The sequence below is a fragment of the Astyanax mexicanus genome, chromosome 18, assembly GCF_023375975.1.
Source record: "Astyanax mexicanus isolate ESR-SI-001 chromosome 18, AstMex3_surface, whole genome shotgun sequence".
NCBI lineage: Eukaryota > Metazoa > Chordata > Actinopteri > Characiformes > Acestrorhamphidae > Astyanax > Astyanax mexicanus.
The window spans coordinates 18,305,952-18,331,561 of NC_064425.1; the positions used below are offsets into that span (position 1 = coordinate 18,305,952).

At 39.9% G+C, this 25,610-nt stretch overlaps 1 protein-coding gene across 17 annotated transcripts in view; it reads right to left on the bottom strand.

Annotated features, from left to right (window-relative positions):
• msi2b (musashi RNA-binding protein 2b) overlaps positions 1-25,610 on the bottom strand; it is a 404,741-nt gene that overhangs the window by 289,788 nt on the left and 89,343 nt on the right. For all 17 annotated transcript variants that reach the window (XM_022668128.2, XM_049466952.1, XM_022667858.2 and 14 more), the window contains exon 6: positions 14,910-15,002. In XM_022668128.2, the coding sequence (XP_022523849.2) occupies positions 14,910-15,002 (93 nt within the window). The remainder of the gene's footprint in view (positions 1-14,909; positions 15,003-25,610) is intronic.

Consider the following 25,610-nt stretch of genomic DNA (forward strand, 5'->3'; position numbering starts at 1 on the left):
CGGGTGGCACTCGCTGGGGATTGGAAATGCCACAGTCTCCCTGAAAATGGGCCTTATTTCCACTGTTAAATCCTAATAGTTCGGCGGGCTGATTTAATTGGCACACTCCATGCCTAGAAAGTGCCGGAGGAGATCGTAATCGGCCCCCGCTCCGCTTCAGGCGCGGCGGGACCGGCCGGAGCTAATCTGATAGCGCCGCTCAACGCCGAGCCAAAAGCCCCGACAGATCTTTGACAAAAATCTTCAAAATGTGGCCAATCTGAGAGAAGCATTTTACCTTTACACTTCATCCCATCAGCTTACCTTTTACAGCTCGCGCTCCGTCCAATAGCCCGCAGATTGAGGCAGCGCTATCTCTCTATAGAGATTTGCTCATGTTAGCAGGGCCCGCAAATCCTCTTCAATCATGGTCAATCTTCTTAAAATAGCCGCTCTTTTAAACAGAAGTGCCTGGCCAGAGAGGTGTATCCGCACACTATCCAATGACTCAGTTCAAAGGCAATCAAGGCAATCCCTGCTTACCCAGAGGGACCCCATTCAGAAGATTTACCTGGATAAAGCAAGACCAGGTGCACCCGGAGTAAAGGAGCAATGACATCAGGCCCCCTTGAAAAGGACGCGAGGCGCACTGCTTTTGAAGAAAAATATATCCAGTACAGTAATATGACAGGAGAGGATGAAAACCACCAGTTCAAGAGCTGCCTTTTTTTGGTTGGTAACATTCTTGACCGGGCACTTCAAAACAGGTGACTCAAAGAAAGCTGCGATACTGCTGTCGGTGGACTTCTGTAGACTTCTCTCAGTCGCAAAAGGTTGTTTCTTTCTTTTCTTACAATGCTCTCCAGGAGCCATCCGTCACCGAGATCAATGCTGAAAGAAAACACAGTGATTGAGAACCTACCAAACACTGTATCTGCGGCTTTCCAAAAACGGCCGCTTTGATGAATGTTTCAGTCGTCCGCCGTGCTCCAAAACACCAAGGCCAGCGCCCGGCTCAAGTGTAATTCAGCTTAGATTGTAGCTTGTGGATTGTAGCTTAGGGTTTGATGTCTATCCCAAAATACACATAGAATGTAGCCAGTAAAACAGTGTATTGCAGTGTCTATGACTTTAATTACAAAACAAAGGGTTAAGATATATCTTCACTAGTTGTCTAAAACAGTGTCTCATAGACTGATGTTTTTAACCTTCTGCACTCAATCAGAGACATAACGTCCCTGTCCTATGAAAAACACTTATCTCCATTTTTGTCAATTTTTAGTTTACTACATAATTTGAACAGCCAAACTGTCCCTTACACTGTGCCAACAATTCTTGGTAAACAGACCAATAGAAACTCTTCAAAATGACCTGAAATATACTCTTTTTACATTGACTGTATTCAGTGGTATGTTTTATTTTGTGCTGGTGTTTTTAGTAAAGGGGTGATCAAGAAAGCAATAAGTCATACTTGCATGAAAGCTTGAAAGTAATTCAACATTTAATTTAAATATTTTTGTGTGCATAACTATAGGGACACACCATGGGGTCAAGAAACTGAAAAAAAACTTATTTGCTTATTCAATAATCAATCTTGGGTTTAAAAGAAATCATTTCTTAGATTAACTTGTCAAAATATTTATATTTGTGAGGAATACAGCGTCCAGTGATCTCCTGCAGACATTTTGTGTGTGTGTGTGTGTGTGTGTATATATTTATATGTATATATATATACAATTTAATCTAAGAATTTTTTTCTTATGAACCCAAGACTTTTGAGGGAAGGAGTAACTGTTTGCACTTTATACTATTTACATATATATATGGGTGGGTGGGGGGTGGAGTCTGTAGTTAACTGGTGGAGGCGGGGTTTGGTGTTGATGTGTGTGTGACAGTCATGTATTGGACATTTATGGAATTACGGAACAAATCTCGTCTCTTATTGGTTTAATACAGGAAGCAACATTTAGTTGCCAAATAAAGGACGATTCTGTATTTTACGTGATGGATGGCAACCCCAACTGTTTCTGTCTATGTTGTGCTGTTAATATATGTCTATGAGGCCTGTGCTCTTTTCTTTTTAACCTCGGTCAACAAAAATGGAGGTACAGCTATAAATCATATATTTGAGTCATCAAACTGATCAAAAGTGTATAAAACATCGCTAATCTCTTGAGTTTTTTTTTTAAACAGCCAGCCACCTTAGTGAAATTTTCAGCAGATGTTACACCACCTTCAGGAGATGCACTGAAACCGTTTGTTTGTTTGGAGCAACCAATTAAACTTTAGTAGCTCGTAAACTCAAATGCATGGTCTGTTCGTTAAAGCCTAACATTTAAATCAGACTAACGTTCAGATGTCGCTACCAGCTACACAGCGGGTCAAGAGAAAAGTTGGTTCGCAAGATGTTCACAAAGCCGGTCTGCTCTGGCGACATCCACAAGCTCTTAAGTCCAGTTCTGTTGTTCACTAAATCATCTTAGTGCTGAGGGACTTTGAAGGGACAAGCAATTAGTAAATAGAGCGATTAGAAGGTAAGATTAACTTGCAGGCATGTCGAAAAGCTCTTTAATCAAGAGCAGATAAATGAGAGAAAGAGCCCTTCCTTTCCTTTGATGAACTGATGGATTTCTACCGTATTGATTCATCTGCTTTTAGAGAAAAACATCAGAGCAAAACAACAATTAATCAAACAATATTCAGCGCGACAGAACCGCAGCACATATACGCCATCTTTAAATCTTCTTTATAGTTTAATGGCTTAATATTGAACTAAAAAAAGAACAGCTGTAAAAACAAACGACTGTCTGCAGGCCAAAAATAACTATCCTTTTATCCCTTATTTTAATAATCAAGATTACAGGCCGCACTCTCCGATAAATCAAAGGCTCCTAAATTCTACGGCAGCCGGTCTGGTGAAGGAGGGTTATAAATGGTATTAGGAAGGGTCCGCACTACAAGCTTGGGAATTAGAGGCACGGGGAGGGAAAAGAGGTAGGAAGAAAAACCACGGCAGACAGAATTAAAATGGAAATCGCTGCCAAGAAGCCGTTTAACTTCCCATCCTCAAGTGGGCGTTTTAAAAATTGTCCCCCCTTGACTCCTGGAAACACTGCCAATACTCAGAGCAAACAAAGGTCAGAGAGAGTATTAAATCATTTGTCTCTTTTTTTCCCCAAACAGCGCGCTTGCTTCGCTTTCATTTCTAGCGTTTTAGAGCCCATAACTGCAAGTGATTTCAGCGGCTTTAGAGCTTCACAGGAGCTCATAGAGCAGAGGAGAAATATACTGATCTACCGGCTGCTTGGTGGGGCACTTTTTTTTTGTTTTTACTTGTTTCAGCAAACCTGCATCTACAGATTGCACACGTTAACACAGGGCTGCTGTTCACTGCTTTATTCTTGCAGTGTTAAAAAAAATATATATATACATGATTTCAGAGTAATTACCTTTTTTAAAATAAAAAAAATTCAAAAATACTGATAACCTATGAAACCTGTATTCATATACTGCATTATACTGTACATGCATTATATAGCACCTAATACTTTATAATGATTCTCCTCTATATGTGTGTATATTAACTCATGAGGACTGCAAACATAACGTTATATCTATTAGAGTCTATCAACATACATATGAAACATTATAATGCATTCATACAGCATTATAAACATGGTTATAAATATTTATACAAATGTATAACAATGTATGAACTCTCAATACCAAACTCCTCAACAAAGCATGTTATAGTTACTTTATTGTCACTCATTAATTGCTTTTATTAAATATTATGATTGCTTACTTTATATTGTATTATAAGGTGTCATTGTACACTCTCATTAAAGTGACAGATGTTCATTATGGGAAAGTATTATTAGTAACAGATATATGATATTTCAACCCAGACGTGTAACATTTTAAAAGCATAGCTGACGATGCATTATAATCACTAAGCATAATGCATAAATATGTATAGTCGTGTTTATAAAGCCTTATGAAGGCATTATTATTGTTGTATGTTGGTAGAGTCTAATAGACATGACATTAATAGATAATAAAAGTGTTATCTATTTATGAAACATCTTTTTATTAAGTCCCATATTTGTACTTGTGTATAATGTGTATATCACTAGAATTGTTTTTTATAATTATAAGGTGTTATGCTTGCTATATATAATAGAACGTGTTATTTATTTGTTGGTGTTATGCTTGCTATATATATAAATATATCACAATGTATATCACTATTAGTACTTATAATTAAAAGGTATTTTGCTAGCTTTATACTACATGTGTATATATCACCGCTGTCCAATGAAAAACACTTATCTCCAAAACAGCATTTTTAGAGGAGAGAGAAAAACCTTGTAAACTTTCAATGGAATTCAATGTAAAAAGAGTTTATTTCAGGTCATTTTAAAGAGTTTCTATTGGTTCGTTCATCAAGACATTTTGGCACAGTGTAAGGGACAGTTTATCTATTCAGATTATGTAGTAAACTAAAAATCGACAAAAAATGAGATAAGTGTTTTTCATAGGACAGTGACGATATGCATATACAGTATAATTTTGCATTATGAATATATGTTTTTTAGATTCTTATGTATTACCAAAAAATAGCCCCTCAGAACAAGGGATAAGGGTGGGCTGGCAATCGTCTCTCAGAAGGAAGTAGCCGCTAGCAGTCGTAGAGGTTAAAAGGTGCGGCGAAGGAAGAGACGGATTCCAGGTGTGACACCGCCGACAGCCCTGAAACCTATTGGGTGGGTGCTGGGGAGGAGGGTGGATGAAGAAGGAGTGAAGGAGGCAGAAACAGAGATCAATCTGGAGCTGAGAGAGATCAGTGACTGTGCCGGTGAACGGGGGCCGTCTGGGCCGGCGGCTCGCACCAAAATCAATTGTGTTTTCAATCTTCACAAGAAGATTTGGTTTCACTGGTTGGCACCGGCGCTATGAAAACCATTTTGAGAGCTTGTTAAAGAGTCTGTAGCGAAACAAACACAGTCGCGGGGCCGGGAGCGACTCCGCGGGGCGGAAGGGACGGGCGGAGGGAGCGGAGGAGGCGAGCGGAGGGGAGGGGTGGAGCGAGGGACGGAGGTGGAGACGAGCAGGCATCATCTCAGAACTAATCCGGAGCAGGCCGAGGAGAGCCGCCGCTTTTTCCACTCCTATCTTTTCATCCCTCACTAACTCCTCATTTGTTTCCCTCCTACTCTCCAGAGGGCACTGGAGAGCGCCGCGCTCGTGATTGAGTATTTCCGCCGTCTTAAGGATTTTCTACCTTTTGTTAGCCACTTTCCGCTTGTGTGAAGCCACTGATGTGTGGAGGACATTTAAGAGCTATGGGCTCTGCAAAAACCCTCCTGCGGGAATTACCACTAACCCTTCAGCGCCGGCAGAGGACACTGGCCGGAACAGAGCACAAAAGCTCCGAGATAAGGCTCACACTGACCCACACACACACACATACTGTACACACCTTACGTTTCATTATCAGAAAACAGATGAAATACCTTAATTAAGCTATTAACTTTTACTATTTAAATATCAATAATATAATAATAATAATAATATATAGAAATAACCTCAAATTTTGCTGACCACAATATTTTTGCCCATTGCAATTTTCATAGCCAGCAAATCATTAAGATAAATAAGCAGAACAATGACATTAAGAGCTGTACACAATAATGAATAATGACATTAAGAGCTGTACCTTATTTTATATATATATATATATATATATATATATATATATATATATATATATATATATATATATATATATATATATATATATATGAAGAAATAAATGAATTAAATTGCACTTATATAGCTTTTATATAGCTTTACACACAACCATACACACACACACACACACACACACACACACACCGATGAGAAGCAGCAGCCAATCGTGCACAGTATACTCTCAACCGGAAACAACCGTCCACCTGGAGGACTGCACTGGGTACTGTAGAGCTGACCCAGATTGACCCAGAGTGCCAATCCATATCTGAACACACAGATTCACACACATGTCTCCTTACACAGACACACAGAATTTAGACTATCCAATTTATCTGATCTCAATTTATCAGAGTCCCCAGAAAAGCCACAAATACACAGAGAGAACACGGAAACTCCACCCAGACAAGGACTTGAACCCAAGACCCTGGCACTAAAATAAATGTTCAGTGTAGATTTGTAGACAACAGTGATAGACATTGTCAGATTAATAAAGGTTCCTATTAGTGCTGCCTAATATATCATTTCAGCAGCTTTATCATAACGTGCAAATACACAACATTTAAACTGCAGAACATGCATGCATTATGCAATGTTAAATTAAAACTATTTGCTGTTTTTTACAATAGGAATACATGTTAAGGTCATTTTTCAGAGGTCAATGTTCAGCACATAAACCGATAATTTAGATTATCTAATTACATCAGTAATTACATGTTTTGTAAGTTTGCCAAGTCACAACCCCCCACAGATCCTCAATTAAAAAGTAAATTAAAGTATGGACCTAGTGCGTCACTGCAGCTCCCTGTTAAAGCCAGTAGATATTTAACAAATGTTTAATGTAGACTTAATAAACTTCCCTATATTCTCATGCTTATGTCTACATATGTCTTTGTTTGATGCATTTAAATTACATTACATTAGCAAAACACTAACATCTGATATATTGTCCTGTTCTTTTCTTAATGTCTTTGTCTTCCTAAATTTAATGTGATTGCTTCTTTTTCTAAACCACTCAATTTGTTTATATTGCGTAAGTGAATTAAGCAGAAATTTTTCAATATTAGTTGGCTTTTCTCTTAAAAAATACAAAATAAACTAATAAAACTGTACCGCAAATGTCACGCTTTCGCTCTGTTTCCCTGTGTTTTCCCCGTTTCCTAGTGTGTTTCCCCAGTATTTAATTTGTAACTCCGCCCCTCGTTACCTGTCTCCCCAGGTGTTTGTTGTTTCATGTTAGTATATATAGTACCCTTTTGTCTATGTTTATCTGTCGGTCTTTGCACCTTCCTCTGTCGTTTGTCTTGCCACGTTTTCAGTAGTTTATTCCACGTTCCATAGTTCTTTGTTTATTAGTTTTTCTCTGTTTATTCCGTGTTTCTATCTCTAGTTTGTTTCCTTGTTTATTTATTGTATATATTTACGTTTATTTACTTGTATATTTTCCTTAGTCCTGTTTAGTTTATTATCTGCTTAGCTTAGCTCTTTATTTATTTCCCTGTTTGTTTATGTTTATATATTCTCTCTTTATTTCCTTATTTGTTTGTTTATTTATTTGTTATTTATTAAAGTCTGTCTTACCTGCTTTTACGTCCTCCTCCCGTCTGCTCTCTTTCGTCACAGCAAAACAGTGCCATTTCATTTGACTTAATAACAATAAAGGCTGCTTCAGTTTCAACATTTTTTTTCGCAGTTGTACTTAGAAACTCTAGGTTTAAAAAAAAAAAAGGTTTTTTTTAACCCATCAGTGGTATTTTCAGTACAGTTCTCAAAATATCGCCACATTTTACGCCCCCTAAAAACGTCTTTAAACCACTTTGAAAGGTAGTGCAGTCATCAAGAGCAATAATAGCGATTTAAAGAGAGACTAATTATGACGGATTATTTACGTCATGGAGGTGTTAATTACACCTTAAGCTTGTTTGCACATTGTTGCCAGACACTTTTATGATTGTTTATGTTGCGCTCGAGTCTGGCCAGTTTAGACTGATTCGTCTTAAGGACAGCTCTGGCCGTCTGCCAGCACAGATCTGGCCTCTAAAGCACTGCCATGTTTTCCACCCACTGTCTTACCGCGTATGGAGTGACAAAGCCTCCGAGGTACACTCCGAACAGCGAATCCATAAACACCCCCCATTAAATGAGCTTATCAAATCGGACTTTAAGTGCCCACTGATGCGAGAAGCCTCGCGCTAGGTGCTAACAGAGCGGAGCACTGTTTTTATTACCTGTGCCTGAGGTGAATCGAAACGTTGTTATTAAATGTTAGCGGTTCACCTGGTATGTTAAATTAACACTGAGCTCTTTGAATGCTGTCATTATGGAAGGCCCATACTCACTCTTTTTCCTTTTTTTTCCCCTCTCTCTGCACGGAGGGAGAGGGGGACGCATGACATTTCATTACAGCAACATCAGAGCACATCGCATCACCAGACTAGTCATTATACCTGTCCGTTCCCTCACGTTACAGCGTGGCTTAAAAAAAAAGGGAATAAAACACTGTTAAACGGTGAAACCGATAAAAGCAGCACTTAAACACATTGTTCGGTTTGATCACTTACTTTTGCTACACACGGTCAAAAATGCTTAATTAATGTTTATATGAAGATAAAAAGATACAAGTTCCTATAAGGGTTGCCTAATATATCATGTAATTATATCATGTTTCCTGACATATCTACAAGATGTTCACCATTTAAACAATCTAATTAGATGACACAATCTATATTTTGCGAGTTTCTGAGGTCACAAGACCCTGCAGTTCCTCATTCAATTGATGGTAAGGGAAATAGGGACCTCATGCATATCTGCAGAACCCTAATAAAGCCAATGTAGCAATCCACTTCAAGTGCTGAACATTTTTGTAGAATGTGTAAAACTAAAGTGTCTTCTGAGGGAAGCAGAGTAAAGACTTTAAACACCACTAACTGGATTCCCCTCTCATGAGTACATGCCCCAGCCCAGTAGAGTGAGTATCAGACAGAGCAGAGCAAACATGCAACTCTACTAACCCACTAAAACACACTGAGCTCCACAGGGACAGTCTGCATAGGAATTCACAGTTCAAATGTGGTTGATTTCAACACATAATGCAGGTTTTAGATAGAGTAGAGAACAGAACATGACAAAAACCCTTCATGATACTAATAATAATAATAATGCCTGCAAAGTTTTATTCAGCATCCCGATTGTTTTTTTCATTATTTTGAAACTTTTCTGCATTGTAGATTAAGATTAGTGAAAAAAAAGTGTTAAACAAACCAAAATGTGTTTAAGATTTTAGATTCTTCAAAGCAGCACCTCTTGCTTAGATGACAGCTTTATCAGCACATCACACATTGGATGGATTTTCTCAGTCAGATTTATGAGGTAGAGTCAGCTGTAATGTAAGCTTTCAGTTAACAGCTGTGCTGAACTTCTCAAGAGTTAATTACTTAAATGTCTTGTTCTCTTAATGTGTTTGAGAGCCAGTCAATCTGAAAATTTTCAAGAACTAGACGATCAAAAATGTAATGATTAAACTGACGCTTTTTAGGAGCGCCCCAGAAAAGGAAGAGCAAGAGTTACCTCTGTTGCACACAATGAGTTAATCAGAGTTACCAGCACCAGAGCCACCTAAATGCTTCAAAGAGTATTTTGGCTCTTTTAACACTGTTAGGTTTACTACCCAGCATCCTTCACAGTCTGTATGACTTCAGTATTCATTTACAATGTAGGAAAAAAATAAAAAATATATAAACACTGAATCAGAGTTTGTCTTTTGTCTTGTAGTGTACATATTTGCTTTTTTGTTATATGAAAATGTAGAAAATGTAGAAACTGGGACTAAATGTGTCACTGTACATCTCCTCCCCCCAAAAAATGATATGGCCCATAAACACACCACAACAGTGTGTTAATCCCCTCTCTTCCACATGCATGCTCTTTCTCAGACCCACACACACACACACCTCATCCAGCCAGCTCTGCTCTCCAGCAGTGAGCTCTTTCTCTCTTGGCCAGAAGAGGTTAAAAGTTCCCCCTGATACAGCAGGGGCTGGATCTCACCCAGGCCGATATGGGAACCGGGGCAGAGGAGGCATAAAGGCCTGATTGTGGCCGGGCAACGGCTTGGAAACAACTCTCAGCCCTAATGAAACCAAAGCCAAGCTACAGCAGGACGGCAAAGTCCAGTTTCACAGCCGAAGGGAAAAACAGGACGTAGACGGGCTGGGGAGAGGGGGAGGGGGGCGGCAGTGACGTGAAGTAAGCAGGAGTAGTTTCAGCTTAACCAAATAAGTGCACTTTGTTTGGAGACACGCTCCAAGCCGATTACAATAAACCTATGACTAAGCATAAGCCATCCCATCTAATTAGGCCGCCTGAAAGGTTCGCAGTGGAAGAGGGACGGGGTGTGGAGCACGGGCTTGTGCTTAATCATCACCACAGACCTAAAATCAGAACGTTTCCCACAAACCTGCTCATCATCAGGACTGAGGAGTGCATGATACACTGCTTATCAACACTAGAAACTTAAGCCTGTTATTAAAGCTTGTTTTATTCAAATACATTAATTACAATTTGGAAACTTTTTCTTCATTTTAAATTATCCCATTTGTTTTTCTTATATTAGGAAACAGAGCTTATTTGAATGGAATTAGTTTTAAATGGGGGGGTGGAGGGAGTTATGTTATTATTACCAGTTTCTTAGTTTCAAAGTAATTTTAGTTCTGTCCAAATGCGCCATATCAGTCAAAATTCTGATACCTTTAACTACAAATTCTATAAAACAAGCTGTAAAAATAACAAAAAAGAGGCACTCCATGTGACATCTGGTTTAGTGATATATATATACTTCAATCAAGGTCATTTAAGTGTTGGAAGCCAAAGGACTCATTGGAAGCACAATGTCAGCTTCTGTCAGCTTTAGATCATTAAGCTGCACACACACACTACATAGTCTATGAACTTCTTGTCTTGAGAAGCACCAAAATGCGAGAATCATATATTTTTTTTATAAGTTTGCATGGTAACAAGACCCTGCAGTTCCTCATTCAAATAGTAGATAGAAATACTGACTTCATGTATTACTGCAGAACCCCATGTAGCAATCCACTTCAGGTGCTGAATGTTTTACTGTATCTGACCCTAATATATTTGTAGAACGTGTAAAACTAACATGCCTTCTGGGGGAAGCAGAGTAAAGACTTTTAACACCACTAACTTTGAATTCTGACTGAAACTAAAAATTGTTTTCAATATTTTTGCCATTTTTTGATATTGTATTTCTGTCTTGCTTTTAAAAAATGTAAAACATTAGATATTTTAAACATCCCAACAGAACAACATACCAATAAAGCACAACATGGTTTAATATAAATAATTCGGTCAAAATGTATTTGTCAAAAGGTGAACGCCAACTTTTAAGTCATTTTTGCCTGATTAACTTTGCTTGATGAATAATTAGTAATGTTGCCTACTCATTTCCAAACTAAAATATTATTATTATTATTATTATTATTATTAATATTATTATTATTAGTAGTATTGTAAGTGGATTACAAGGTTATCGTGATTTAATTCATCATACTTTATCATACTATCGGTGGTCACAGAACAATATTAACTGCAGTGTGTAAATCAAGTAGCCGCTCCCATCTTCAGTCATTTATGCTGAAATTTCTTATCCTTTAGTAAAATTACATTATTCTACATCCCCATGTATAATAACTCTAGTCCGAATATAGATTTAGTCTTTCAAAAGTATTTAAAATAGTTTATATTTCCTGTTTATTTTCCCAGTCAAACAACCAGTTGATTACTAATATAATTGATAGAGACAGACCTCAGTGTTACTCAGCTTCTCAATTCTGTTACTCTTCAGCCTCAAATAAAATAATGAACTTAGGAAGTGAAGTGTAGCAAACAGATTTTCTATGACATTTCCTAAATTACCACTCATTAAACTAACTAACTCTTCCGCCTGAATTATGAGTCTGCTAGTACAAAGGAACAGCACGTAACAGTAAAGCAGTCTCAACTGAAAACACCTACATGAAAGGGTTTTAAAGGCTCTTAATTCTGCAGAGGTGTGAAATTAATGCCCCTTAGTCTTTCTAGAGAAGTGTGTGTGTGTATAAGAGAGAGTGTGTGTGTTTATAAGAGTGTGTGTGGTCTCTCTCTCTCTCTCCTGAAGTGTAAGCTGTCATGGAACAGAGAAAGGGTTCAGGAAGAGCATAGCATCCAAAGAGACAGATCCTGTGACCCTCCTGCCCCACGCCACCTGCTCCCCTCGCGGGAAGCTCGCTCTATGCCTGCAAAGGCACAATTAATTGGCCAATGCACGCATAAGCACACCCACACACAAACACACACTTACTCTCTGTCTCTCACACACACACACACACACACACACGTAGATCCAGCAAAGTACAATCTTATCCTACGCCATTATGGCCAAACCTGCGTGTTGGCAGACATGCAGAGTCATCAGGAGATCACAACAAATTAACAAACAGCTTTCACATCCCTGACAAATCACACCGAGACCCCCCTGACCTTCCAGCTTTCACACACACACACACTCACACACCCACGCACACACACACACTCCAAAGAATGTCAGAATTTCTGAGTTTCAAGCAGTAGATTTCATCTGGAACACCACCATTAGCCATTTGAGCGATGTCAGGAGAGCCTTACCAACACATTTCGAAACATTTCAGAATCCAAGACAGCTGTAATGCACATCAACAGTAGTATTATACAGTTTATTAGCACTTCTGTTTATATGTCTATTTAAATCTCAATAAGTTCAGTTTTCATGGTGTCTAGACCTGAAAAAAATAGATTTTTACCATTTAGTGCATCAATGTCATCAACTGTCATCACTACCATTGCTAACCTACACCAATGATAATGATTATATACTGTTAGCATCTACAAAATGTGACATATTTAGGCTGAATTCATCATAAAACAGAAAAAAATAGTTGTCGAGACAGCTGGGCAAATTCACAAGTAGGCCTGTCATGATAAAAAATGTAGTGAATAATAAATTGTCTCAGAAATTATCGCGATATTCGATATTATTGTCATTTTAAGACAATTAAACTCCACTGACACAAACATAATTTTGACAATAGAATAGCATAATAAACCTATTATATGCTTTTAAAGACAATAACATTTTGATGTATCACATTTTTGAAAATAAATACTTTTTTCTTCACCTACTGCAGTCCACACTGTAGTTATTGAAGCACTGGTCATAGCATGACTGGCTAAATCACTGTTCACTAGGGGTGTAATGATGCACTCATGCTCATGCCCATGATTTGATTCGGTTTAGAAATCTGGATTCACGATTCAATTTTCTCATAATACTTGGAATAAAAAAGGGAGACTTTCTTCATTTTATTTATTAAGTGCAAGTAAACAATGAAAAAAACACCTTGTATTAATGCAGAAATGCTCCCTATACTATTCTAAGCGTAAAAAAAAAAAACTACTGTGTTGTTTTATTTCTTAATTAATTAATTAATTTCTTAATTAATCTCTTCCGGCCCCTGAGTGTTAAAGCCCGGAGAGCCAAAACTTATGCAATGACCACTAAAAAAAAAAATAGTAATCACAATAGACAATATAATGATTATCAAATATTATACCACAGTTAGTTCAGACCCTGCAATGTGATTGGCTGAGAGGAGTTCTATGACTGCCATTATCAGCTGGTAATGCACTTTAACCCAAGCTTTCCATGTATTACTCCACCACATACAGGTAACATAGCAATAATGCAGCGCTTACAAGCCAAACAGCGCAGCTACAAACAGAGCAGCAATGGAACTATTTTAACTTGTGGAGTGTTTAGAACTAAACAGATCATATTTTTTTTATCCTCTTTAACTCATAACTTATAAAATCTTTTAATAAACAGTGATAATGGAACTGTGGTATAATTGAGCAGTAATACACTCGAGGTTTGTGCTATAATGTGTAATATTGTCACTCGTGCCTCGTGCCTACGCCTGCAACACAGCAGTGCCAATATTACACATTATAGCACTTCCTCGAGTGTATTATTGTTTAATTATAGAGGTAGCGTCCACTTACTGTAGATATTTTGATAAGGCCTGATCAGGAGTTTGGAAATGTTTTGAAATTGTGTATAAAATATCTACTGATTATTTGACATCTCTCCTCCCATTTCTAAACTACCTAAACTGAGCGCAGCATAATATATGTGTGTGGAAATCCTTCCCCATGTTTATCAACTTCTCATCTTAAGAGAAAGCTGCTCGCGCAAAACAAAACGAGTTTCCTCCTAATTTTATTAAGCAGACAGTTCATTAATTGATCTTTCAGCAACTTAACAACAACAGAACGCCAACACTGTAATGTAAGACTCAGGCTTTAATGGATCTCCCAGTCCATTCCAATAAACTACCTCCTGATTTTGGCAGACAGTGAGACACAGCCCTGACAATAAATGGAAATAAATGTAGGGCCTTAGACTAAAGATGCATTGACTTATCACTTGAGGGGCAAAACAAATCTCTCAATAAGTTCTTTAATTAAACTTTTTTTTTCGTAGCCTGGTTATTTACTGACAGCGCCGGTGCCCTCGGAACACGTCCACGAGACATTTACGAAATGTAAGCAAACATCTGATTAAATGAGTTCCGCCATTCAGACAGTGTTGATTAAAAAAACAAAGGAAGCTAGAATTAGCTTTAAAAGGACAAAATAAAAAAGAAAACAAAGAAAAAAAGCAAAGGAAATATGCCAAGGACGAAGCAGCCAATGCCATCAAGAGCAAATTAAGGTCTTAGCGCTGCGTCTTGAAGATACGAGGCTGACTGTTCCATTTGAGATCTCTCTCAGCCTTCACGTCTTCACGTCTGGACGAAGCTCTTAGGTATTTTGGTCTAAGACTCTATAATAATAAATAAATATATATCAACCTAAAGCTAACATCAGCTAAGGCTAAGTGAAAACAAGGGGGCGCAGGGACAGAGGCTTTTCATCTACAAAAGTCAACATCTGAAATGGCTGGTTTAAAAGCCTCCACATGAAAGAGCCCGTTGAGGAACACAGTTTCCACAATCGCTCACCCACACTCGTACACACACACTCGTACACACACACTCGTACACAGAGGCATCTCTCCATGAAATCAACAATCAAGAGGATCTTACCTTGCCAAACTGTTCGAAATACTGCTTCACATCTTCAACTACTGTGTTAGCTGATAATCCGCCTACAAATATTTTCTTTGTTCTTGTGACCATCTGGAAGAGAAGAGAGGACAAGAAGAGATTAAGCCCATGTGAAACCATTTCAGAGCCCACTTCCAAGGGGAACAAACACAACAAACAGAAACACCAAAGGGAGGCGGAAGACGCTCTCAGAAGCCCGACACACAGAGCTGAGAGATGACCAGTTATTCATGTTTTTGTTTTCTTTTCTTTTTTACTTTTTATATATTTTTTCTACCCCCTGGGAGCATGCAGAGGTGACACAGTGTGTGATTAGCTGAGATGCGAGTTGTGAGAGTCACTCAGGGACTGGCTAACACCTTGTCTTCTGTACCCACCGCGGTAGTCACTACCTGTTCCTTCCACCTAGACTTAACACTTTTTTTCTATGTTAGACACCAAGAGAAAACACCTAGGCTGCGAATATCACTGCAGTGAAAAGACCTCTTAGTTCCCATGGTCCATTGTCGGAAAAAAACTGGGGCACAAACGTTATTATCAGCAAAACGTACAAAAAAAATATATAAAAAAGCAAGGCTACCATGAAGAAACAGCAGCAATGCCGTGAAGCATTAGTCTGATGGACCTTCAAAGGCATGCTAATGGAGGAAGGTACAGAAAAGTTTCTCCAGCCTTTCTCAGAGGTGCACGGCGGCGGCCGTTTCTGCTGAGCAAGAGCAAGATCTTAGACAGACAGCATTAGACAGCATTAGAGGTTAGCCATATCTCAGGTTACACAACAGGAACATTTCTCAAAACACAATTAGCTCTCGCTGCTGGAGAGATGTAGGGTGTGGGGAGCCTGGCTGCTCCCGCAGCACGCTTAATTGTGCTGAGAGTTTGAGCATTGAGATCAAATAGCTCACCTATCATAGAGGGCAACGATAGCAGCTAACAAGCCAGCTCCTTAGGCAATGATATGGCGCCTTTCAAGTTCAGGAAGTAATGGAACGTGTTCAACCTTGCAGACGATTGGATAGAGAAAATGATCGTTCTTAAGGGAAACTCTAAAAACGTCTACATTTTGGAGGTATTTACAAACAAAAGCAAACATCTGAGAAATGAGAAAATATGCCAAGTATGAAGCCAAATTGAGGTCTTAGCACTGCAGCTTATTGTATGATTGTATGAAGGTTACCGCTTCTATGCAAAGTTCTAAAGCATTTTAAAGCACACTGCATCTGAGTAAAGCAATAACAGAAGACTATGCAAGTTTCCTGCACAGAGATTAAGCTTAGAAGAATCCATTCAAAATGCTCTGCAATCCAAGACTAGGCTTAATATCTAAATAAGAAACTGTTACTAAATCTAACAAAAGCCAACACTAAAGGCTAGGTGAAAACATGGGGTGCAGTATGACACCTTTCAAGTTAAGGATTTTTTTTTTAAGTTTTCTTCGTAACAAGCATAACAGTACAGTACATTTTTTTACAATTTCATGGTGCAACAGCAGTTATCAAGGATTTAGCTCCCTATCATTCACTACCAAGGAATGAGGGATGTACTGGGTTCCAAGGGGAAGGATGACCCTTGAGAACAAAGGGTTAGTGTACAAATAAGAAACAGAATTGGGCATAAGCCTTGTTTGTTGGGTCTTGGGAAAGTTCCCATAGTTTGTTGAGTGATATACATGTCTCAAATGTTCTTCAATGTGTCTCGATTCTTGAGAACCTGTACTATGTTCTTACACTTGGTTGCACTACACAAAATTCTGAAGGCTGATATTGTCTCTGAAGAGCCTTCCTCCATTACCAGCCCAATTGTAAAGTACTTGCCTTTGATGGCTTCTTCTCTCGATCAATGGTTGCATGTGGCAACCGCAAAAAAAGCATCACAGTCCGTATTTTTTTGCAGTGGCTAACACACTACATATATATATCTAAAGCAAACACTGAAGGCTACGTGAAAATGTGGGATCAGTATCCTGGACAGAGATTAAGCTAAGCAGACATACACTTTCCCTCCAATGAAAAATCTCCATTCAAAATGTTGTGTAGTCCAAGATTAGGCCTAATCCCTGTATGGGAAATATAATTCCTATAACCAACAAAAGCCAATATCGAAGGCAAGGTAAAAACAAGAGGTCAGCAAGCATCTTTTGTAAATGTCTAAATAAGTCTAAGTTTCTCTACTTAGCCTCTGTTGATTAAAAAAACAACAGAACCAAGAACTAGCTTTAAACAAAAAGAAAAAAGGGAAGAAATGCCATGGATGAAGCCAGTGCCACCTAGACATCAAATTAAAGTCTTAGCACTGCATCTTAAAGATGCAAGGGTGCCAGTTCTATTTGCAGTCTCTTTCAGCATTCATGTCTCGACAAGAAAGTCAAGACTTTCTTATGTGTGTAACTAAAGTGACTTTCAATGGTAATTAAACAAGGGAAACAGCCTTGGCACTTTTATAGCTGTGGAGGAAATGGAATGTATTCAACCTTTGCACACAACTGGAAAGAAAAAAGTTATAGTGGACCAGAGCACTTCCAACCACAATTTTCAAAATGTTACCTACGTAAAAAAACAAAAACAGTGCTGAGAAGAATAGAGGCATTCATCAGCACAAGCACCAGCCCCAGTCCCTGCCTCATGCATCGGATGCCACCTTTGGCAACTGAAATGCACACCCTCTCTTGCCTTTCGTGTTGGCTGCTCGCCACCCCAACATCTTTTACGGTGTTTTTCACTCTCATCCACAGCCCTCCGCGGCTAATCCGTCTGTCTTTCCCCCTGTCGTTTTTCGCAGAGCCTGGGCTGCTCAATGTGTCAGGGGAGAGTTGCATTTTTAGTGGCGTCTTTATGGCCTTTGACAGCGCCGGCTCGTGGCTGATGGGATTCCTCAGGCCCAGGAACAACGCAATTACTCTGTCCATTTCTCTCCATGGTGACAACAGACAACAGCAGGCCTTTGCTCTTTCTCTCCACTCCTGCTCCAGCTGTCTAGCGAGACTGTGCAGCTCAGTCTCAAAAGCACACTGTACTGCTGCTGCTGCCACCCTCGGATTCGCATTTGCATTCACATTGACTGCAGGTCTGGACAAGATTATGAGCAACACAATGGGCAAAGGCAAGCCAGGAAAGTCAGTGAAGTAGACTTTCTTATACAACTTCGACAACTTGCCTGTACATAGGGACCCTTGGCCAATCATTAGGTCAAGGCATCAAGGTCTAGTCTTATTTCACCTCTTGGCTCTACCACTTGGACCTACCCCTCTTTTTGCATGTTGACTCCTAGATGGTAGGGTGTACCAATTCATGTTGTGACAGAGGGGAATAGTTAAGAGATATGATAACTATTCGATTAGTTTAGTTGTATATAGTTTTAATGTTTCAATTGCCTTTTTCTTTATAACAAGCAGCATAAAACCTCTTAAAACATTAGTACAGTTAATTTTTTTTTGTTTAATGGTGCAACAGCAATTATCAAAGCTAACTACAGCTCCCTATTACCAAGGAATAAGGGATAAAACTTGGTTACAAGGGGAAGTGTGGCACTTGAGAACAAGGGGTAGGGGTACAAATGAGAAATGGGATTGGGCCTAAACCTTGCTTGCTCAAATCAAATCAATTCAATATGGGTCTGAACTTTCTAAATTCACATAGTTTTTGAGTGACATACATGCCTCAAGTGTTCTTCAATGTGTCTTGTTTAAGAAGCTGCAACATGGTCATGCACTTGGTTGTACCACAAAAGGTTTCTAAAGTTAGATATTGTCTCTGAAGAGCCTTTGTTTGATAGCTCATCCTCACAATCAATGGTTGCAAGTGGAAACCACAAAATAGCCTAACCGTCTGTAGTTCTATTTGTACCATTTCCATTCCATTTCCTTGTGGTTCTAGTGGATCATCCAGTTCTAACAGGATAATGCATCTACACAATTCTACACTAAATGTGACTAACACGCTACAGAAGGAATAGATTGGAACCTTTCAAATCTTATGTTTTCTGCTTTTCATTTCCATCTAAACCACACCAGTTGCCCCAACTTCTCGCCATTACAAGACTAATGCAACTACATGCAAGCCCAAACAGCTTACAGAGTGTGATTAATCAGGTGGTGGTGCTGAGCTCAGCCCACTGGGCCATGATGGAGAGCTTTTGCGTTCAGGGAAGAACATGTGCGTCCTGCATCCCGCACGCCTGAGCAGGACAAAGAACACTCATTGCTGGGGGATTCGCACATCCCAGTGCCTGCACTTCCAACTGTGGCAACTCATTACTTGTGCAAATTCAAAAGCACTCTATGCCAGGCACTGTAGGGGCTGCCTTACTCACAGCGGAGTCTGAGAAAAGGTGATGCAAACAAAACTGGGTTCCAGAGGCCGGATTACGCATTGTCGAGGAACGGGCCTGGGTCTCGAGCCGGTGAAAGGACAAGGAGTGACAGCACGGAAGTGAGAGAAGATTTTCCAACTGTCACTATCTGGAAATGGAAAAAAAAAAATTCCGGCTCCGGAAACCCATGAATATGAAAAAGAGTGTGTCTGGCACAGGGATGAGGTATTAGGATGCACTGGAGGTGATGGAGAATAAGCAGCGTTTAGAGATATGTATAGATTTATGCAGAGAGGCAGAGTTTGTTGCTCTCGGTCTAGTGCTGCTGATGTTGCTGTTTCAGCCCTGTCATCTTTCCCGAGTGATGCTTGATGCGCCCCGGCATGCCTCGAAAACATTCCGTGCCTTTCCTCCAGCGAGAGTGGCAGCTGCCAGAGAGCCTCCAGGACAGGCAAGTCTCTCTGCAGGTTTCTACCAGGGCTGAGAGGAGTACACGCAGCACAAACTACAAAGGGGGAGTCCTGGAAGAGCAGGAGCATCATTTATGGAGAATGGAAGGTTCCACCAGGTCAATCCCATTGCGATTCAGGCGACCCATGGGAGATGTTGTACTACGCGCATCTAATGATAAATCGCTGAAGCACCAGCATAGAAATACACATTTCTGCAAGCGTCACCTACCTTAGCTTGCATTCAAAAGCAAAAGGCAAAAAACAAAAACATGAACCTCAGAACCCAGAGGAACACAGGCTGTTGTGTTCAGCATAGCAAATAGTGTTAAGTTCTGCATGCAGTGCTGGGGTTCAGATATCTTCAATGCCAAGGGATGTTTAACACCAGTGAAAAACACCAGTAAAAAAACAAGAAAGTACAATTTTGTTTAAAAGGAATGATGACTATAAACAAATATGGATACTGGGGTTCCATTCCTTTCCATACTATATTAGAAATACAGTGAAAATTGTCCACCTTGTTGTTAAAGTTGCAACCACTGTCTGGGCAGAAGGGGAAAAAAATGTGAAGCAAGACGGACCTACTCGCTTGGTACACCTGCCACCTTCTCCCAGGCCAAGCATCTCTCTCAGATTTATTTGCTTTATTGCATTTACAGCCAGAAGCATGGAAAATGTTAGAATTTAGTGACGTTTTAACTCTAAAACTTTTGAAAGTAGTAGGAGAATAAGAGAGATACAATTCTACATATTGTAACCAGCCAGCAGAGGTGCTTTTTTCTATTTAATATACAAAGATGATTAAACGTGAAGGAAATTGTAATTACTTATGTAACAAAGCAGGCAATTATCGAATTACATTTTTAGAATTACTGTATGTATATATGTATAAAGCAAACATACAGCAAAGTGACAAACATAATAAAAACTAAACAACATCACATAAACATAACACTGTAACACAGTTCCAAGAGTAAAGTAAGCTGCATGCACTAGACAGTTCAGTTTCTGCGCAGTCAGATTGAAGCGATTAGCATCCGCCTCTGTGCATGTTCTCAGCATCACTCCGGGAGGAGAAGGAGCTTTAAAAGATGTGGAGGTGGGCTTCTTAAACATCAAGAGGAGGCTTGCCTTTGTCTTCCTGTCATGCGATAGAGAAGATATCTACTGGCTATGATTAGATTTGGCCAGAAAAAAATGGAAGAAACAGTAAATGGAGTTAAAAAAAGAAGCCTTTATGTGCGGTGCAGCAGGAAGCACATCTGTTGCTTTGAAATGTGCGTTTCCTCAAACCCCAAGTGGGCCGTGGACTGCGTTCCAGAGAGGATTGGTCTGACCACGCGAAGCTCTCTTTCTCTCTGCTTCACACGAGAGACATGGAGAGGTAGATACTACTACGAGTGACAGCAAAGTTCACCATTTATCTGAGGCAAAATAAAATGGATCGAGACGTATCCTGCAGCCCAAATTGAAGGAATGTGATAGGAGTGACAATTTAATATTGCATCTCCTCTCCTTTGGGCACAAATAGATCTAATTAAGATCTTTCATTAGATGCGCTGCCGCCAAACCCGCCCTGAAAACATGGATCCTTATCAGAGTACAGGACAATCGCTGGGATACAGACACACCAAATCAAGTTATAAACCAGCAGAGAGACAGAGAAGAAGAGAGAGAGAGAGTGAGAGAGCAGGAGAGGGGGAGAAGATGGGAACGGAACGAGCAGTTTGACAAATGACAGGATGCAGGTTACTTAGAGTTTAACAAAGAACAGACACCAGAGAGGGAACAGAAGGAAGGAGGAGATGAAGATCTTGTTGTTTTCAGAAAACCTGTTGAGCTTTGCGTAGAGTGCGGAGTCTAGCCTCTCCATCGCCTCTCTCTCGAGCGAAGGGAGCAGTGGAGAGGCCTACGCTACGCTCTATTTATGTTTACTCTGTCCTTCTGATTAACTGCATTGCGGCCTCTCACTGCTGATTGCGGTTGACTAACATTGGTCCTCTACCTAAAATAAGCCCACAAGCCTCAAACAAGAGATGCTCTTGTGTTCTGACGAGGAGCCTTTTTTTTTTTATCAGAGTCCTCTTTACCCGCCATTTTCCTGGCTGGATGTCCCCTGATTAGACTGAGATAATGAGACACCCCCTCCCCAACCCCCACCACCCTCCCGGGCCTCTTCATCATCTCAAATCACACATTCACTGCTGATTGCCGGCTTCTCGTACCTTCTCCCGAATCACACACTACAGGCGATCACGCTTAAAAACTGGCGAGCCAGCCAGGAGCGGTGACTACCACCACACTGAGAAAGAAAACCATATTGTTTTTTTCCCCTCCCGTCGCTTTGTCTCACGCCAGCCTATGTCACTTGCTTGAGTGACAGAATCCACCGCGCTTGCCACATTCCATTTTGCGGCGTCTAAATTTAGCCCTCCCAGCTCCAATTTGTACACATTTTTCGAGATGTGGAATTTTAATGCTGACATTCAAATGTGCTGGGCCAAACGGCTCTGCGCCTCCTCGGCTGGAGCTAACCCTGATTGACAGGCGAGGCGGCGGTTTGACTGAGGCCTCAGATTAACTGATTAGTAACGTTGGCCAAACCACTGGATTTGCATGCTGCACTGACCCCTCCTCCTCCCCATCTCCCTTCCCCACCATCAATCCTTCTCCTTTCTCCAACCCAACCCCACGGCATCCTCACTCTCACTCTCAGCCTTCTATCTGTGCCCTATCTCCAACTGTGCACAAGGCCGGCTTTATTTGATCCACTGTAATTGTGCCTCATCTATAACAGTGCGTAATGTGTGTGAACCTGGGTTTATTTATGAGCCGTCTGCTCGTGGTTAGCTCATCAAGAAAACAATCAAGAAGGAAATCCAACCTCAGACTGACAAAGAAAAAAAAAAGAAACAAGAAAAATTAGACACTAATGAATTGGATATGCAGGCCTTTTCTTTCCTAGACTAACACAATGAAATGCAACAACTGCATAGAAGCGGTTCACAGGGGTATACACAACCAACTAAAGTCTGTCTCCAAGGCAAAACTGGTCCAATCTGAGCTCTAGCGTGTATTTATAGAGCCCTAATTGATAACCACAATACCATTACACTGAGTAGATGAGTGAAGAAGAGACGCTTAGTGCAAATGATAGGTGACAGGCCAAACGGGTCTCCAGCTAGCTTAGAGGAAATACAGCCGCAAGGACGGCAGAAGCAGGCTGCCAGGGAACAGCGCAAAAGGGCTTTTGTTGGGCCTCTCGTACACGTAAATAAGTCTCTGGCTCTTTCAATGGAAGATCCTTGACAAGCCACTTAGCTCAGCCCAAGGCAGTTAAAACTCAAGCGTCAGACCGGTGCCCAATTATTCCCTTTCATTCCTGCTTCAGATGTACATGTTAGCCTTTTAAAGGCTCATCTGTACAGTTTAACACAGGGCCAAGGTGAAAGCATGAAAAGGTTAAACAGCAGCTCCTTTCTGAAAGCTCCTGTAATCCACAGCAAGGTGAGGCAAGTCAATTAACGCCAGCATTCAACTTTATGAATATAAGTTTCAACCACACATATGAGCTTTATAGATGATCATCTGCTCCATTGAGCCAGTGAACCCGAAGCATTATTAGAAATATAGTATATTAATAACTGATTTGTGGTCGTCTTGAATGATTTATATGATAAATATTGTTGTTTTAAAAATATCAAATATATTTATAGGAAATGGCACCAATACGCCATATACAAAATGCCTAGTGATTGTTACTTCTCTGGAATCTTTTACAGGGTGTATAACATAAATTGAAAAAAATCCTTTTTTAGAAGTTTCATTCTATTCATATTAATGATTTTTTTTTGTATTGACTGTAATCATATATTGAAAAAATATTGCGATATAAAATATTAATCCAGTATTAACCCAGTCCTACTCAGGAGTCAGGTAGTCAACTTTAAAATGCCTTTGTGCAGTTTTGTTTCATTCCTACAAGACCAGCCTCCACTTAACGAACGTGGAAACACCAAAATACTGAAAACTAAAGGTCGAATTACCAATTTTCTATCTATATATATATATATATATATATATATATATATATATAGGAAATGGCGCTAATACACCATATACAAAATGCGCAGTGATGGTTACTTCTCTAGACACTCAATCTTTTACCACCACAATAATCTGGCAAACTTGCGAACTAAGTAACTGTCAGGAAAAACCACTTGAGGTAGGCCAAATACTTTGACTTGGTGGTACAAATATGGCCACGCCTGCTCAACTCATATAAATGCCTAGTTCTGAGTCAGAGTCAGAGCCAGAATATTTTTCAAGTCAATAGAGAACGTAAAAACATTAATACTGGACTAAACAAATTTGGGCATCATTCAAAGCCATTTTAAAATTAGTTTTAAGATAATTTCCAAAAGACAATCCAAAAAAGAATAGGCCAACACAAGCACCTTTGCCCTAAGTGCCACTGTCTTGCATTTCCCCAAGGGTCTTCTAGTCCTGGTTCTACAACAGCAGGGTCGGTCGACCCTCTGAGACATTGATGACCGTGTCAGATGCATGTAATAACCTTTAGTGAGCACTGGGTTCACAATAAACACTGATCAATAGCAACATAATCCTTACAAATTGGATGAAGTCCAGTTAAAGCAGGCTTTACCACAAAGATAACATAAAGCATAAAGGCTAAATCCTGAGAAAGCAATGTCAGGGGTCGTGCAGGGGTCAGCGTCTAATGTGCCCTTTCTGAACAGGGTCAATCATTATTATACATCCTGTTAAGGCCACTAACAACAAGCTAAACTGAGAACTTAGCTTAGTCTAGAAACAGGGAAATACTCATTTCTCTTCTTATTGCTATTTATGAGCATATTCCACAAATAATAATAAAAATAATAATAAAGAATGTCCCCTATAGCTCAAAACCCGTAGCATAGCTCTGAAAGCACTTTCATTCACTGCTGTAGGTTCTGTATGATTTCCTCTACAGCTTATATACCTATACAGCCCACAACACTACAACATAACCACTACAGTAATAAAACTGAACACATTGCAAGCCACAAGTTTTTTTTTGTTTGTTTGCAGCTTGTCTTTTCAATATCACACCTCCCAATGCCAATATTCCTGTCGGACAAACTGTGGCAATACCTCCTCCATTGCTTTATCTTAATGATCTGATGCGCTTTACACTTCAACCAAGAGTCGATAGATTATTGTACAGTTATGAAGATGGATCGCGGCTGCTCATAGTTCCTTATAGGGCCAAGGAGATGGCTAGGCTGATACACCTCCGGCTTTCCATCCGCAGGACACACACTGCATCTCAATGAGCTCTCAGCCTTGATAAACAGTCTGCGGAATGGAAAAATATTTTCACATTAAGGATGAGGAGCAAAAAAAAAAAAAAAAAGACGGGCAAAAAAACAAGGAAAAAATGAGAAGCCGCTCCTCAAAGCTATTCTGAAAAATTAATATGCTAATTAAGTGCTTGCTTGAGGCGAAATCTTCGAAACTTTAGCAAGGGAGTTATAAGCACTTAACAAATTACTTACACCATTACCCTGGAAGCCGTATACATTTTTAAAGCGACTGTAGCCCCCCCTCTCGCCCCCCCTCCTTTTCATTTTTTACAATAGACCTTGCCATTTCTGAAAGATATCCTCCCTAGTTGCCATTTAGGAGCGCAAAACGGATATCGGACTTCAATGATCTTCACTGCAATATTAAATGCGGATCGAGCTGAAGAATTTATCAGCGCTTGCCATCGGTCGGAGCAGACTGCTCTTTCTCCAGCCCTGCCTGGAGTTGGGAAACGTCGAAACTAATGCTGAAATAATCTCAGGCAGGAGAAAAAAAAATGCTAAAAAAAATTGAGCTCGGCTAATCTGTTCCGGAGAGGAAGAGGAGGATG